Source organism: Pundamilia nyererei, unplaced genomic scaffold (assembly GCF_000239375.1).
Source record: "Pundamilia nyererei isolate P.nyererei 1_Seehausen unplaced genomic scaffold, PunNye1.0 scaffold00004, whole genome shotgun sequence".
NCBI classification, from domain to species: Eukaryota; Metazoa; Chordata; class Actinopteri; order Cichliformes; family Cichlidae; genus Pundamilia; species Pundamilia nyererei.
Genome location: NW_005187405.1, coordinates 797,060 through 812,184, shown reverse-complemented (window position 1 = coordinate 812,184; position 15,125 = coordinate 797,060). Strand labels below are relative to the sequence as shown.

General features: G+C 43.6%; 1 protein-coding gene across 1 annotated transcript in view; it reads left to right on the top strand.

Annotated features, from left to right (window-relative positions):
* The first annotated feature begins 3,682 nt into the window (after nt 1-3,682).
* The window catches only part of LOC102207546 (artemin-like), a 16,903-nt gene continuing 5,460 nt past the window's right edge, over nt 3,683-15,125 (top strand). Inside the window, exons 1-2 of the mRNA XM_005721027.1 lie at nt 3,683-3,851; nt 4,456-4,772. Coding sequence (XP_005721084.1) covers nt 4,646-4,772 — 127 coding nt within the window. The 5' untranslated portion in view covers nt 3,683-3,851; nt 4,456-4,645. The remainder of the gene's footprint in view (nt 3,852-4,455; nt 4,773-15,125) is intronic.

The following is a 15,125-nucleotide window of genomic DNA, read 5'->3' as shown; positions in this document are numbered from 1 at the left end:
ACACACACACACACACACAAGTCACGTCTCACTGGTCACCGCAACCGCAGAACTCGAGCTACCCTGACTCGACAAATTTCCAGACGTCCACAAGGGTGGGGTCGAGTGCTCTCTCCCTCCCTGCAGCAAGGGGAATATTTGCCACCTGGGATCTCCCCGAGGCAGCTGGCCGGCCCGGCTGGCTGGAGGCGGCTGCTTTCGCTGGTCCGGCAGACAGGGTATGAGCAGGCCTGCACCTCTTCAGCCGACGGACTTTTTATTCTGAGCGACAGGTTCCCCCTGGCCCCACCTCCTCTCTGAAGGCTTGGAACAGAGAGGCCATGACCTCTGAGCCTGAAATTCAAACTCCTCGTAAAAAGAAAGTTGGAGAGGGTGAAAACACCCATTCAGACACCCGTTTCTCTCTTCCCCTGCTCTGTTTAGCTAATGCCGGGTCAGCTGAGATGAACATTCCCACACAGTGTCGTTTACCTTCGTCTGTGGATCGGACACACCTACAGGGCCTGTCATGCTCCTGTAATGCAGATGGATGTGTCTTCCTTTCCCGTTGGCATCTGAACTTGTCCTCTGCTGTGGCTCATTCTAGATCAGCTGAAAGTTGATACGTATTGGATTATGGATGGAAAGATGTATATGTATATATTTTAATGGATATTTTATTCTCAGAGGAAAATAAATATATATTATTAGTATTTCCTGGCCCGATTCTTGATTATCCAAAGCAATAAACAAAACCTTGTGTGCATAGACGTTTGACTATTGATTGACTTGATTCCTTAGCTCATCCCTTCAGCTGTGCCTCGAGAGATAGAACTGAAGCCACTGACACTGTGAAGTTTCACCGCTGTTTACTCTGCGCACGCTCCATCCATCCATAATAGCAGCCCCAATCAAGCCACATGCCGACGCTTTGCTTTATGATTTGTTTGTATGAACAATGATACAACAAATCTGGTGGACGCCTGCAGGAATGCAGCTTTGAAATGCTGGGATGAGGCGGTAATTACTGGAGATTTATCAGCGCCGTGTGTACACTTGTTGAGCTAATGTGGAAACGGGGTGCTGTGCAATCTGCTGTTTTGCTGCTCTCCGAGCTTCATTGTGCTCTCTCTCTCTCTCACAGGTGTGGCCTGGGGGCTTTAAAGTCAGAGTATTGGAAGAGATGAGTTCCCACTTGAAAAGTGAAAACAAATTTAAATGTGGGAAGAAGCCCAAGAAAAGAGAGTCACCTTTTGGATAAAGAAAGGACAAATGGGCGACAGGGGCAGTGACCTGTGCCTCCAGAAGAGACCAGAGAAACGTTGGAGAGAATACAAAAATATACTCCGAGTCTCCTTCACATGACAGCACTCTTCTCTCTCCCCTCTGTCTCCCAAAAAGTGATTTCCAATGCTTCTCTGTGTTTTCTATGTGTAATACCTTTGCTTATATTGCTAAGTAGACTGCAGTCAACAGGAATTAAGAAGGGATTATATATAAAATAAAGAAATGACCTGTTTTGCAAGTATCTCTATAACCTACATTACAATCAATCCAGTCCAATACCTCGATAGAACTGTTAGTTGCAATTTCTGCTTCCCTCTCGGCCAGATCTCTCTTAAAAAAAGACATTTTAATGTCAATGACACTTATTTTACCTGCATAAATAAAGGGTATATAAAATTGATGTCGCCAAATATTTATTCCAGCTGTTACCTTGTAATCGGAATGATCTTTCTTGCTCAAAATGGCTTGAAATTATAGGTCAACAAGCCATTTGCGGTAGTTCAAATACATGCAATCACTTTTTGGCTTCGCACATCTGGTCCTGAATGTGAGTGGACCCAGCAGCTCGTCCCAAAAGGACGCGACTGCATGTTTGGTCAGCAAATGTTCTGGGTTCACTTGACACACCAGAAACATTTTGATATAAAAAAAAATATCGTCCTCGTAAATTCAGTTTTATACTGTTACATAGGAAATGAAAAATTCCATTAAAACCACAACAGTGGCCACGTTATGGCTTGCCAGACAGGAGGAGAAGGAGGAGGTCTGCAGTAATCCAGTGCCTGCGTGTGTGTTTGTGTTTGTATGGCCTGGAAATGTGTGTGTTTTGCTTGCATGGGGTTTAACTGTAGGTGTACAAACAGTGTCATGCTGTAATTCCCTTTAACAATACTGAACAAGTTCATCGCCATAGCTCACAATGATGGATGATGTGGACACACTCGTTAGACACACTTGGATTTGTCGTGCCCTCTGCTCAAACTGCCACCTGCTTGCGGCCTCATTTGAAGTGGTGCCTGGCTCTACCAAGGAGGGAAACTTACATAATTTGGCAGATAGAGATGATATGTGTGAAAACTGCTTCAGGCATATTGAAGGAATCAAACAAAGTTCAGTTTTGACATCTCTAAACGCTTGTTTTGACATCTTTGATTCATCAGTAAGTCCCAAATATTCCAGAATTTTATGATCCTGGCGGGTCTACCTTTTCTCCTGTTGTTGCTGAGCTCATCTTTCTTATCTGATGGTACATTCCTGCATGTCAGGCACCTCAGCTGTGCGCTTTGTTGCCTTGTTGGTTGCTACTATTAATAGTACTTTGGCATAGACCAGGGAACCTCCCTGCATTTGTCTCTGCCTCAGCAGAGTGGGCCTGCAGAGGACAGCTATTTACCCAGTCTTTGTGCTCAGCGGGCCTCAGTGTTTGCCCTGCAGGGAGTGCCTCTGCTTGAGGGCCTTTTCGTGTGAATGTGGGTGGGTGGGTGGAGTGGGGTAACAGAGAAGAATGGGATAAACCCTATAGGATGGAGAAGGAGTGGGAAAGGTGCTTGATTTGGATTGCAGTGATCAGGGGTCTGGGGACTGTCACACTCAGTCCTTTTGCCCATCCTTCAAATAACAAGCCCAGGCCAGGGTAGGACATTTAACATCTGAGGGCATGAGTGAGTGTGTGTACATAATGAAGTCTCGTGGGTGCATGTGTGCATGGAAAGATGACAGAAGACTACAGAGGCACAAAGGGTCAGGGAAAGGACCCAACAAGGGATGCAGAAATAGTGCAGGGCCAAAGTCTTTCGGGCCGACCGTCATTTGGGGTCCCAAATGGATCACAACTCACCTATGCATGTCTCAGTGTGCGCATTCACGTGGGATATACTGAAACTCTCGACATTTATCAGTCCCGGTGTGTAAACAATGAAGGCCAAGAATCTTCCACTGGAACAGTTTTCTAGAAACGCTCCGTGTCCATCCCATATGACAGTCTCCCCCACTCTCCCTCCCTCCCTCCCTGCTCCCAGCGCAGGAACAAAAAGACATCTGAGCCATGCAGATGAGGAACAAAACTCAGAGCACTTTGTGCAGCCGCCACTGCGCTCCAGTTTCACAAAGTCTCTGACAGGGGGAGCGGCGCGCTGTTTTTACGCATAGCCTCCAGTCCAGCAACCTATTGTAGACATTGTAAAGTAGCCGCGTAGTACATTTGTGGAGAGGACACAGCTCTGATAAATGGATACCTGAGTCCAGAGTAGAAGAGCTTTTACCAAGAGAAAAAACAAGATATGCGCTTTTTGGAGACGCTGCGTAAATGCGTGACGCATGGACTTTTTTCTTTTTATTTTGACCGACAGAGGAGAGGTTTTCTCCGTTTTAACTTCAAATTTCAAATCAAATCAAATCAATCAAGCCAACAGATCCACAAAAAGAAGACAAAAGGGCTTTCCATGTGATTTTTTTAACCAAACCGTGACCGCACAGTCTATTCCCGGACGTTTTGTCGTAAAAGAGACGCAAATCGTGCTTTGAAAACTTATTTAGTCATTAACCATAAGAGCTGTTTGGAGACAAGACCGAACAGGTTACTAGAGGTAAGAAGCGGAGAGTCATGCCTGGAAAAACTGGCTTCTTTTCATTAAACGCTGGTTTGACGTGTCAGCGGAGACGTAGTACAAGAAGCAGATTGAGGGCAAACATTTCTTGCACTTCTGACTGTTTGACCGACTCTCCTCGCTTTCTCTTTCTCCGTGTTGAATTGTTTGTGTCACCGCAAACAAACTCCCCGCTAATTAGATTTTATATAGGCAGTAACCTGCCAACACCAGTTAGCTGTAGAGTTTTATTTTCTTCGTCCTGGGTAGATGTAACCGCCTGCAAAATGTCTTTCTTGACAAGTCATTCGGTCTCGTATTTCAGACCAGAATATCGTTTCCTTTAGACAGCTTCAGATATTTTTGAGAGGGCTTGTAGAAACAAATATCTTGAAGTTTAAAAAATGTTGGGGTTTTTTTTTCATCACAAATAATACAGAGTAACAAAATAATGGTAACAAAAAGATGGGAAACTGCCCCATCCTTTGGTTATATTTAATTCATAGTTCAGTCAGACTTGAGAGCCATATAAAACACAATGAACTAACTTAACTCACTGGTTATTACTGTGTATTTACCATCCACTGTCTCTGTTCTTGTTCAGGGTGCTGAGGCTCTACAAGAAGGACTCCGGCCATAGAAAAAAAAGCATTTTTGGCCCCACATAAAGGAGGAGGAGGCGCTTCTTGCCTTGAAGCTGAGACGTTTTTAGATGGATTCTTTATGTCTGCTTCAGCACCGGAGCAGACGGTCTGCTCTGAACATTTGCAAGCCGTGACAGCACGTTACAAAACATGACGCATCGTAGCGTATGGATTGCCAAAAACATGAGCTGCTGCACCCAGCGCGGAAGAAGGAGAAGAAGAAGAAGCGGCTTCCCTGTCCTCTGCGGTGCGGAGCAGGACGCGCGCAGGACAGCTGGTAAGGCGCCATTCAGGGTCCGTTCAAAGTTGCTCGAGAAGTGATTTAAGACTTTGTCGCAGCGGTTTAGAGTGATGGTGCTAATATCTTTATGCTTGCTGTAAAAGCAGACCGGGGCCTCTTGTCTTCGTGTTTGCTGTGACAACACTGAAATGATCGTTTGATGTTTGATTTGCTTTCACTTCAGCCGCTCTCAAACCTCCCCGCACGCACCTGCCAGCTGCTTTGGACTCCTCTGACTCTTAGGATCACTGTGACCTGGATTCAGAGCTGGGCTTCATTCACTGTTTATTGGGAGGGCATTAATGAAACGCAGTCTCGTAGGAGGGTAGTGGATGTGTTTGTTCCTGTGGTGCTTATAAAGTTAAGTTATATGAGTTATAGTCAGAAGTGTTTACAAGGTGCCAGAAGGGGAAGGGGGGCCTCGGAACTGCGGAAAAATATAAATCAAAGGTACTGTGGTTTTATAGGTGTGTGTGTATTCTCAAAGAGAGGACAGTGGCAGTCAGAAGTCCTCCAGTGTGATCCCTTCTGCGGTGGGCTGCAAATCTAAATATCAAAGTGCCGATTACACACATACAGAGAGAGAAACAGAGAGAGAGAGAGAGACTTACAGCTGCGTGTGTTCTCCTCCTTTCCAGAGGCTTTGAGGGGATCATGGCCAGATGAAGTCTTTAAGCTTCAGGTGTTGTGACATTCAGGGTATTTTGTGTTGATCACTCTGGCTTTACCGCTGTGTTACTGTTTCGGGATCTATTTCAACTTTAATCTGTATTCTTCTCGTTCCTTGCATTCAGACTTTCAGCATCCGGTGATTTCCCTCCTGAAATGTCAAGATTTGTCTGCTCAAAAACGTGATTATGGCTAACTGACTCACACATTTGTACATGAACTTTCATGCTTACACTCTGACTCAATGACCCCGTGACTCACACAGTCATATACATACAATGTCTCTCTCACACACACTCACACATGAGGCCCATTTGGAGGGAGGCAGGCCTCTGATGTTCAGAGCCACTGAGAGAGTCAGCAGTGTTTTCTCGATTTTTCTCGATGAATCTCTGTGTGTCCAGGCGCTTTGGCATCACCTGAGACTTGTCGCACGTCCCCAGCAGGCGTCGTCCGCTGAATTTCTGTAAAGCCTGTGAAAACTTGTCATGCCATTGAAGCGGCCTTGTTTTTACTTTACTCTGGATTGTTTCAAAATCTCCAGTTTGTTCTCAGGAGGAACCTGAGGGTATGGCCTCGGCTTCAGGCATCTCACACTCGCCCGTCACGCTGCCACAGCTTTCACTTCCTCCAGTCAAAGGTCATGGGGGTCAGTGGCCCCGCTGAGGGTCAGGTACAGCCGGCCGGCATGCTCTCTTTTCCAGCAGCCTGCTGATGTGTGGTCTGGCTTGTTTTAACTGGCATGTGGCTTTGCAAGAGTTAGCGTGCCGTTTGTTGGTGTTACGGTGTTAACTCTTTCTTAATCTGACGCCAGCCGGGGTCGCAGAGGAGCCACTTAAACACTTATAATCAAAACTAAAACACGAGTTAATTTAAATAAAAGCATCCTCGTTGATAGACTTGGATCCGCTGTGACACTATTTGTCTTCCCCTCTGGTTTTATTACTCACTAAGCCTTCATCCGCAGGGCCTGATACCTCAGTTATTACGCGGTGTGTTTAATTTAATATTCTGGGACATATTGAGGATAAAAACACTCATATCTTTTTTTTTTCTTTAAAGCAAGATTGCATCTCTCAGATTTGCCAAAAAAAACATAACCTCTGCTTCTGCTGACAATCAAGTGGAATGAAGTGAGGAAAACAGCAGAAGGTAGGGGGAACATTCAGTCACTTATGGAGGTTTAAAAAAAAGCAAAAAGTCCCACAAAGTTTGGAGCAGAGTTGTTTTACGGGGGGACTTTAATCAAAGTAACCATAAATCTTATAAACTGATCATATTGACAATTTTAACATCACACGTCTGTCTCACCAGGCAAAACCTGTTAACTTTAAAGCAGATGAGAACTCGACAATTCAGTACAAATAAATAATATTTACTAAATATTGATCATTAGAACAGCATCCATCAGAGCACAGAGGTTATTCTGAACATCCTGCTTCTCATATGTTCATTTTGTTTGAAAATAAATCTTTCATTACAGCATGTGTGCTTTAAATCGAGCTGCTCAGATTAGAACGACTGACAGAAAACTGAACTCTTGTTTAACCTTCAGAATGGCATCATGAGGATGACGTAACACTGTTTGTTATCAAATTAATGATCGAATTGGTGAAAACTAACAGAATGATAATATTAATAATTAATCAGTAAAGTTTACTCACCAAGCCACTGACCTATCAGATGATCCGAATTTTTTGTATGCCTTCAAGTCGAAGGTTAAAAAGTGTCTCCAAATAAGAACTCACGTTGTACGTCTGTCGTGGGAATTTAAAAAGAAACGTGATCGCAAAGTAATTAAAGTGTGACCAAATACCTTTTATGCCTAATCGTCTGATAATGTGTGGCTGTATATTTCCTGGATTAGTCATATTGACAACACGAGAGATTAAAAAGCAGATAAAGCCTTGTGCTTTTAAGAATAGAAAAGCTGATTTCCATCACAAACAGTGAAACCTACTCATTGTTCACTGAGCACATTAATCTGACTGACTTCAGATTAAAGCATATGATTCATTTCACAGCAATACTGATGCAGTGCAACATTCAAGCAATACACCAGACCACAATCTTTCCAGATTAATGGACAGCCGTCAGTAAAAGATGGATGCGTGCTCTGCGCAGGGAGGCTTGTCTTCGTCTGCGCCTCTGCTTCGGTGTGTGTAACGTTACTCTGGCTGTTTTGTCCCAGCACTAATGGAGAGAGCGCAGGGAGAGAGATTGATTATGCAACGTGAGGTGCCACAGGGCAACTTCAATCTGGAAGTGCTTAGAGTACGCAGCGAACCACAGTGATTCCTTCAGGGCAAATTGAAGGAGGCATGATCTGACATAAAGGAATTTCAATTTGTTAGATGTATTCCTTCAGACAAATGCTTCCCATGCTACTTCTGTTTTCTGTGTCCCTGCTTTTGTAGCGCTGGACAATCTCGTGTAACTACACAGGGGGAATTACTCCTTTCTGTGATCTTGGATTGTTTTCTTGTTGTCGAGCACTTTGGCTTTTTTTTTTAAGTTCAAACACTTTAAATTATTTAGAACAAAGCAAAAGTTAATATGTTTGGAGCCGCTGATGAAACATAAAGCTTAACCTTTGTGCTTATCGTAAAATCTTCCTCTTAAAACAACTTTTTCTCCGAATACTGAAGAATGTTAACTAGCCCAGCGCCATGTTTGTGTCTCTGAGAGCGCTTTTTGATACAATAAGCTGTATTCTTCTGAAATTAGCAGGTCAGATTCATTAATCATAGCGTCTGAGGGCCGCTTTGAACTATCAGGCCAGGTCATTAGAGCCAGCCTGTCTGGGGTGGGAGAGGGTGACACGGAAACACTTTGGAGAGCGCTGGTTCAACCAGACCCAAGTCACACTAATAATGACCTGCGTGTGTGTGTGTGCGTGTGTGTGTGCGCGCGCACATGCGTGTGTATGTGTGAGAGAGAGAGAGAGAAAGAGAGGGAGTGTGTGTCACTTATAACCACTTCTCTGAGAGCTATTCTCAGGCACAGTGTGGGCTTAATTTGAAGAAATAACAACATGAGATTGGAACAAGAAAAGGTTGCAAGGGTGCAGGGGGGGATTGTAGGAGAAGAAATTTCAGTGTGGGTGTGTGCATTTGTGTGTGATTTGCACTGCCAGTTTTTCCTGGAAATATAAGCTTTACAGTGTTTTGGGGGGGGGGGGGGGGACGAATAAAAACGTGATAGCTTCAGTGTGTGTGTGCGCGTGTGTGTGTGCATGCAGGGGGGGAGAGTTTATGACAAATGCATGTGTGCGTGTGCATGTGTGTTTTCTATCTATTCCTGTCCATCCCTCTGTGTTCTCCCCCGCTGTCCTTTCTGCGGCCTTTTAAGCGCTGCCGTCCTCACAAACACCGGAAAGTGAAATCCTATCCTCCGATCATCGCTCCAGCATAGCTAAAATGTGTTCCCATTTAAGGTGAGGCTCAACCAACGGCTCTCTGTGTGGCTTCCTTTTAAAACCAACTTAATCAGGCAGGAATTTGGGTTATTAGGGTCAGGGACACTGGGAAGCAGCTTTAGTGAGAAGCAAAGTGAAGGGAAGCGAGACGGTGAGGACACAGATGTGTCGCATCAGCTGTTGCTGTCTTTAACTCATGGGAAAGCAGGCGGTGCGCAGAGAAAGGTGGTGTCCCGTCTAATTTACCTGATCGGGTCACAAGACACTTACAGGTCTGATGCATTGTGGGATTCTGTGTGGATAATTAGCGATAACTACACTATAGCTAAACTTTCCAGTGACCCTGCACACTTAATCTTGTCTAGAGGCGGTGGTACTAAATTCCAGCTGATGTGGAAAAATCTAGAAGGTTTATATGCTCATTATACCGGAAACCTACTGAAAGCTGGTGTTTTTCTAGCTCTCCTGCTAATTTTAGCAAGGTATTCGCCACTTTAACATCTAAAATTTAGCAACAGATACAAGCAGTGTCAAACACAAGCTATCAGAAAAAATCACATAGATTTTGAATTACTCTATTATTGATTATTTTGGGCTGACTGGGAAACCAGTTGTGTGAACGACAAAGCAGTTGCCCCGATACTCAACAGATTTGGAGAAACATTAGCATTGATTCAGTTGTGTTTGTGTCCTGCAAAGTTAGCAACTAGAGGGTGAATTCATTGAAACAGTTAGCTTCTAAAGTAGCAGACATTTCCTTCAGATGATGAGAACAAAACTGAACTAAAGTAAGAGTGAATGCTGGACATGTTCCCGCCACTTGCAAATGAAAAGCTTTATTGAGTGCAGTTAGCTTAAAAAAGCTAAAATAACCTCTCTGTTGCTTAGCTGAACTATCGAGCCTTCAGATCATTTTCTGAAGGTTTGTCACTGCGAATGAACCCTTTACACATCACATGCTGACGTCTGATCCCTTTTCACTACAAAAATATTGAGTAGTGTAGGATGTGACAACATTCGCCATAATTCATAGACTGGGACATGTGCAGCAGCAGATGATAATGGATCAAAACCTCATATCTCAGAGCCTTTTTGCAGCACATACAGATATCTGCAAACACTGATGATACATAATAAAATTATTGGGGTTTTTGTTGTTGTTTTTTTGTTAAACCAAATCTTTCTACTTTTTCCTAACACATCAGTAGGCCTTACTATACTTCTGGCTCTTGGAGGCTTTAAACCAGTTTAAAAAATCAATGTGCTTTTTTCCCTCATAATGAAATGTAACTGACAGATTTATGCAAACATACAATCAACAGAAACATCAAACGTCCATTGTATGACGAATTTCTCAAAGAAGAAATTAGTAAGGTCCATATAAGACATGCAAGACATGTAAAAACAAATGGAAGAGTCTGATTTGCATTTCTGAAATTTCACACCGCTGCAATGTGGTCACTTTACATTTTTACTTGCTTAGTCATACAATACGTCTGATAATTTCCTCTCCGTTGGCTCTGTTACAGCCTCAGCTTTCTGCTTCATTGAGAACATGTTTCCATTCGTGGAGTCAGGTGGCTTTGGCCATTCAAACGACGACAGCGTTCTCTCTCTCTCTCTCTCTAACTCAGTTGCAATAAAGCCATCAGGGCTGCCGCTCAAGGTGAGCGCGCTGGTCATGGATGACACTTTTATGACCCGCAGAAAAATGCATTTTACCGTGCTTGTTGTGACCCAATGATCCCAGCACTTTGACAGTCTGCCATAACTCTTTCTGGCAACCTGACCCTAAATGTGTGAGGGCGTTAATCTAGAACTGTTCCACTTCAAACACATTGCTCCCCATGAAAAGTGTTTCATCCCACTTATCCCACCAAGAAACCATTAAACACTTTTTTTTCCTCTGGAGTTTCCTCGCCTCAGAGAAAGCTGCAGGGTCAGTGAAGTAAATCACTTATCACTCAGGTTTACTATTAGGCAGCCAATAAGTTTAACTCCAATAGGTACGTCTAATGAGGTCCAGGTTGTGGTGTTTAACTGCTCGAGTAAAGCATTTTCTTCCGTTCTTTACTTTTCGATCCAGATTAAAGCTCCTTCTAGCAGTATCTCTTAAGTTCATGTGGCAAATATGTAAGCAAACAGCTGCCTGTTTACACATAATGTGATAAGACTTCTGTCCACGTGATGAATGTAGGAAGCAGGCCTATCAACTATCAAAGAAAATTACTGGTGGACTGAAATTAGAAACTGTCTATAGCAGCCGATTGGTCGCTGGGGCTGCAGAAATCATACATACACCAAAGGCTACTCTTTTTAAGTATATCAAATCATTTCATTAAATAACAATAGACTCTAAACCGTCCATTTTCTTCTGTTTGTCCAGCTCAGGGTTGCAGAGAGCTGGAACCTATGTAAATGCAGAGTACACCCTGGTACAGGTTGCCTGTCTGCTGAAGGGCTACCACGGAGAGACAAACATTCACACTCGCAGTCACACATGCAGCCAATTTAGAATCATAAATTAACCCAAAAGATGCTGGAGGAAGCAGGCACAGGGAGAACATACAAACTCCAACCTGCAGATTCAAACCCAGGATCTTCTAGCTGTGAAGTGGCGGTGCTAAACCGCTGTGCCGCCCATATCTGAAAGCTGTTACCTGTGTGAAAGACTGTCGGACACCTACGGGCTCAGATGTTGTCGCTCAGTTATAAAGATGCAGACATGTGGTGAGGTCATACGGATTCACTCCTCACCATCCTCTTCCAGGCACTGCGGTGTCCACACCTCTGATTATCCCGGCCTCCTCTGTGTGGCCTCAAGAATGTGTGCGTGTGTGGGAACTGTGAAAATTTAACAAAAATAGTTCGTGTTTCTGTGGCAGGGAAAGGATTACAAGAAAAGACCAACAGGCGGAGAGACTGTACGTGCACACATGTGTGTGTTTCGGGGGGAACTATCTGAACCGAGGCATGGGACCTGCTATCTGTTTCTCATTTTAGCGCCGTTCTGTGGTTTTCCAGCAGTGACAGGCCAAGGAGTGGAAACTGGCACTAACGAGCAATTACATCCTGCCTGCCTGCCAGGGATTATGGGATTACAGGCTGACCGGGCTTCAGTCTGCGCTCCCTTTCTGCACTCTCATTTTGTCATTCCCTTGCCTTCCTTGTGTTCGCGCTTATCTTTGCTTTCAGACCTCTCCCATTCAGTGGTTCAATTATCTTTTTCTCATTTTTCTTTCCCCTGGAAAGTAACCCATTGTCTATTTTTAATTCTCCTTACTCGTTTGTTCATTATTATCTCATTCTCCTTATCGCTCCTCCTCCTCTTCCTCCTCCTCCTAGCCTTTTCTCCTTTTGACTTCATGGCCCCCTCACATAGTTTAAACATGCTGTCGTTAACCGCTGAAGAGTGAAATTGGTTTAGTCGTAAAGGGGAAGAAAGGACACTTATCAAGAGCAAAATACATTTAATGTGCGTGAACTTTTAATAAGAAGGGTGAAAATGAGAAACAAAGGGTAGAGGGTGAGAGTCAGGAGAATGGCACGTTAATGTCTGAGTTTAAGCCGTAGCCCCAAATTACAAATTTGTCCCAGAAGACACAAGTTTTTACTGTTTAACGCCCTGGAGTGTTTTGTTTTGTGCAGATTAATGAAAAAAAAAAAACCCCTGAAAATCCTGTCAACAGCATGTTACAAGCAAGATTAAAGTAAAGTTCATGCTGGTTAGATGCATATATCTGTGGAGCTTTGGGGCACAAGCTGATATTATGCTACCTTTTCGAGGGGACCTCCCCAGATTTCTTGGTGTCTGGTAGTGATCAGGCGGCTCTCCTGGTGTTCAGCCTCTTTCTCCTCTTACAGGTGTCTTTTATTGAGCCAGCGGTGATTTACTGTACTCTTGTTTTTCTCCTCGCTCCTGCAATCAGGCACCGTGGTAGTGACAGGTTAAAGCTGGAGGTCAGAACATTTTACCGGCGTTCACACAGCAGAAGAGAGAGCGACTCTAATAGGAAGTTATTATCGGCGTTTGGGTTTTGTGGGGAGACTAAACACCAGAGAGCTCGGAGCTTTTTTCTTTCTTCACAATAGTGAGAGGTTTATGGAGGCTCTGTGAGTAACGCTCAGGTCTGTAATAGTATACAGTGAACCCACAGATCACTGATCAGAAAAACATCTTGGTGAGTAATAGACGGGAAATCAATGTAATATTTATACGGCCTTACAAATGTACAGTATAGCTGCAGAAAAGTTCAGGGAAAAAAGAGTGTTTGAGACAAATGTGTGACAGATGTGTGAGGTATGTCACTAATGAGGCCGATTATGACTCAGCAAGTAGAACAGCAGATTCTGCACAATATGTTTAAATGAGGATGAAGGAGGGCCTAAATGATTCTTTGGGTTTTATTATCTTATAATATATATTATATTAACTTTTATCTTTCAGACAGAAAAGTGAAATCTAAAGAGAGACATTTTACTGACTAAGCTTATACAGTTGCTTTTTAAAAAAACAAAATTTAGATGCTGTGTTCCCCTAAATGAATCCCATATTGCACTCTTATATAATAGAAAAGCATGTTTCTGTGTTGCATCACTTTTGTGGTTTGTATGTTTTGATGCTCGTAAGATGAAGGCCCAAATTATCCCAAATTATTCCCTGCTTCAGTTCAGCATGCATTCTGTCCAGTTAACTGATGTTAGTTTTACACTTGGGTCCTCTTTTCTAGAAGCTGGTGTATTTTCTTATATCTTAAATAAATATTCCCTGAACACAGTCCGCATCCACCCTGTGCAAGCACTTAAACACCATTTGGAGTAGCTATGCACTCCAGTCCTGTAAGCTCCGCGAGTATTAACTGGCTCTGTCTTCATCGGTTGCTCTCGCTTTTGGAGAGGTTGCCCACTTAACTAACTGTGAACAACAACCGCACCGCCGAGGAGCAACAACGTAAATGGAAGGTGACAAGAACTCTTTGCTGCAGACATGCAGGCTGATGGACAAACCAAAGCCTTTAATCAGCCAAACAAGGAAGAAACATTTGCTTAGCTGTCTAAACACACACACACATATACTGTATATATCAGCAAGCTTGTGTCAGTCTGAAGCTCTTCAGGACCTTCAGTGGTGTGCTCTTTTTTATTTCCCCCTCTCTCCACCCCTCAACTCCTCCACCCATCTCTGAAAAGCCTGGAGGCGTCGGGCTGTAAACAGCTCCACAGAGCCGGCGTGAAATGAACCAGCAGACAGGCCCATGTAGACTCCCAGCTCATTGATCTAAAAAGGGCTAAACACTCCCAGCTGTGGCATTAGGGGTTGAGAATGGCACCTCTCCAGAGACTCGGTGAGGATCTGCAGCCCCGTGTCCCACTTCACACTGCTGTTAGTTTCTAAATCAGCTCAGAGACAGTCGGAGATACAGAGCCCAGGAGTTGGAACGCTTTGGCTTTATGTCGCAGCGGCGGCGTCTGTTTTTCTGGCTGAGTTACGATCAGTTTGTCTCTCAATGTCCTCTTGTTCCCTCGCCCAACCCTCAGTGTGTGTAACCTCACTTTGCCTGGACTGGATCACCACAGCTGGAACAAGCAGGATTGCATAAATGCACCAACAGGTCTTATCAGGACCTGTGATCCATAACCTTTTGTCAGTCTTCCATCTCACTGCACAGACAGAACTTCTTTGTGACTGTTAAATAAACATGGTGCGCTGCATATCGGCGAGATCTATAGAGACGTGAACGGTACACGCTGGAATACGCTACAGTGGGCGTGCAGTGTTGCTGTATGTAGTTCAGTGCCAAAGTTACACAAAGCCTCTCAGAGATGATAGATGTGGTTTCAAAGATGTTGGAGGTAATTGTGGGCAGAGTGCTGTTTCAGAAAAAAACATGTTCGTGTCACATTTAAACAAGTCAAGCATACATCGCTGAAGTAATTCATTTATTAGCAGGCAAGCGGGGAAATTTCATTTACAAATAGTCACAAAGCGAAAAAATGAATTTAAGCAGAAATACAAAAGAGACAAAGAAGGCAAAGACTAAATGAAAGTGAAAAGTGAAAGTTTGGTCTTTAGGCTTTTAAATAAAAATCCCTGATTTGGCATCTTGTAGACTAAGCATCACCTGATTATCTCATGCTTTTAACCTTAATTACCTCATGTTTTAACCTTGATTACATCATATTTTTTAACATTGATTACCTCATGTTTTTAACCCAGATTACATCACATTTCTAACCCAGATTACCTCATGTTTTTAACCCAG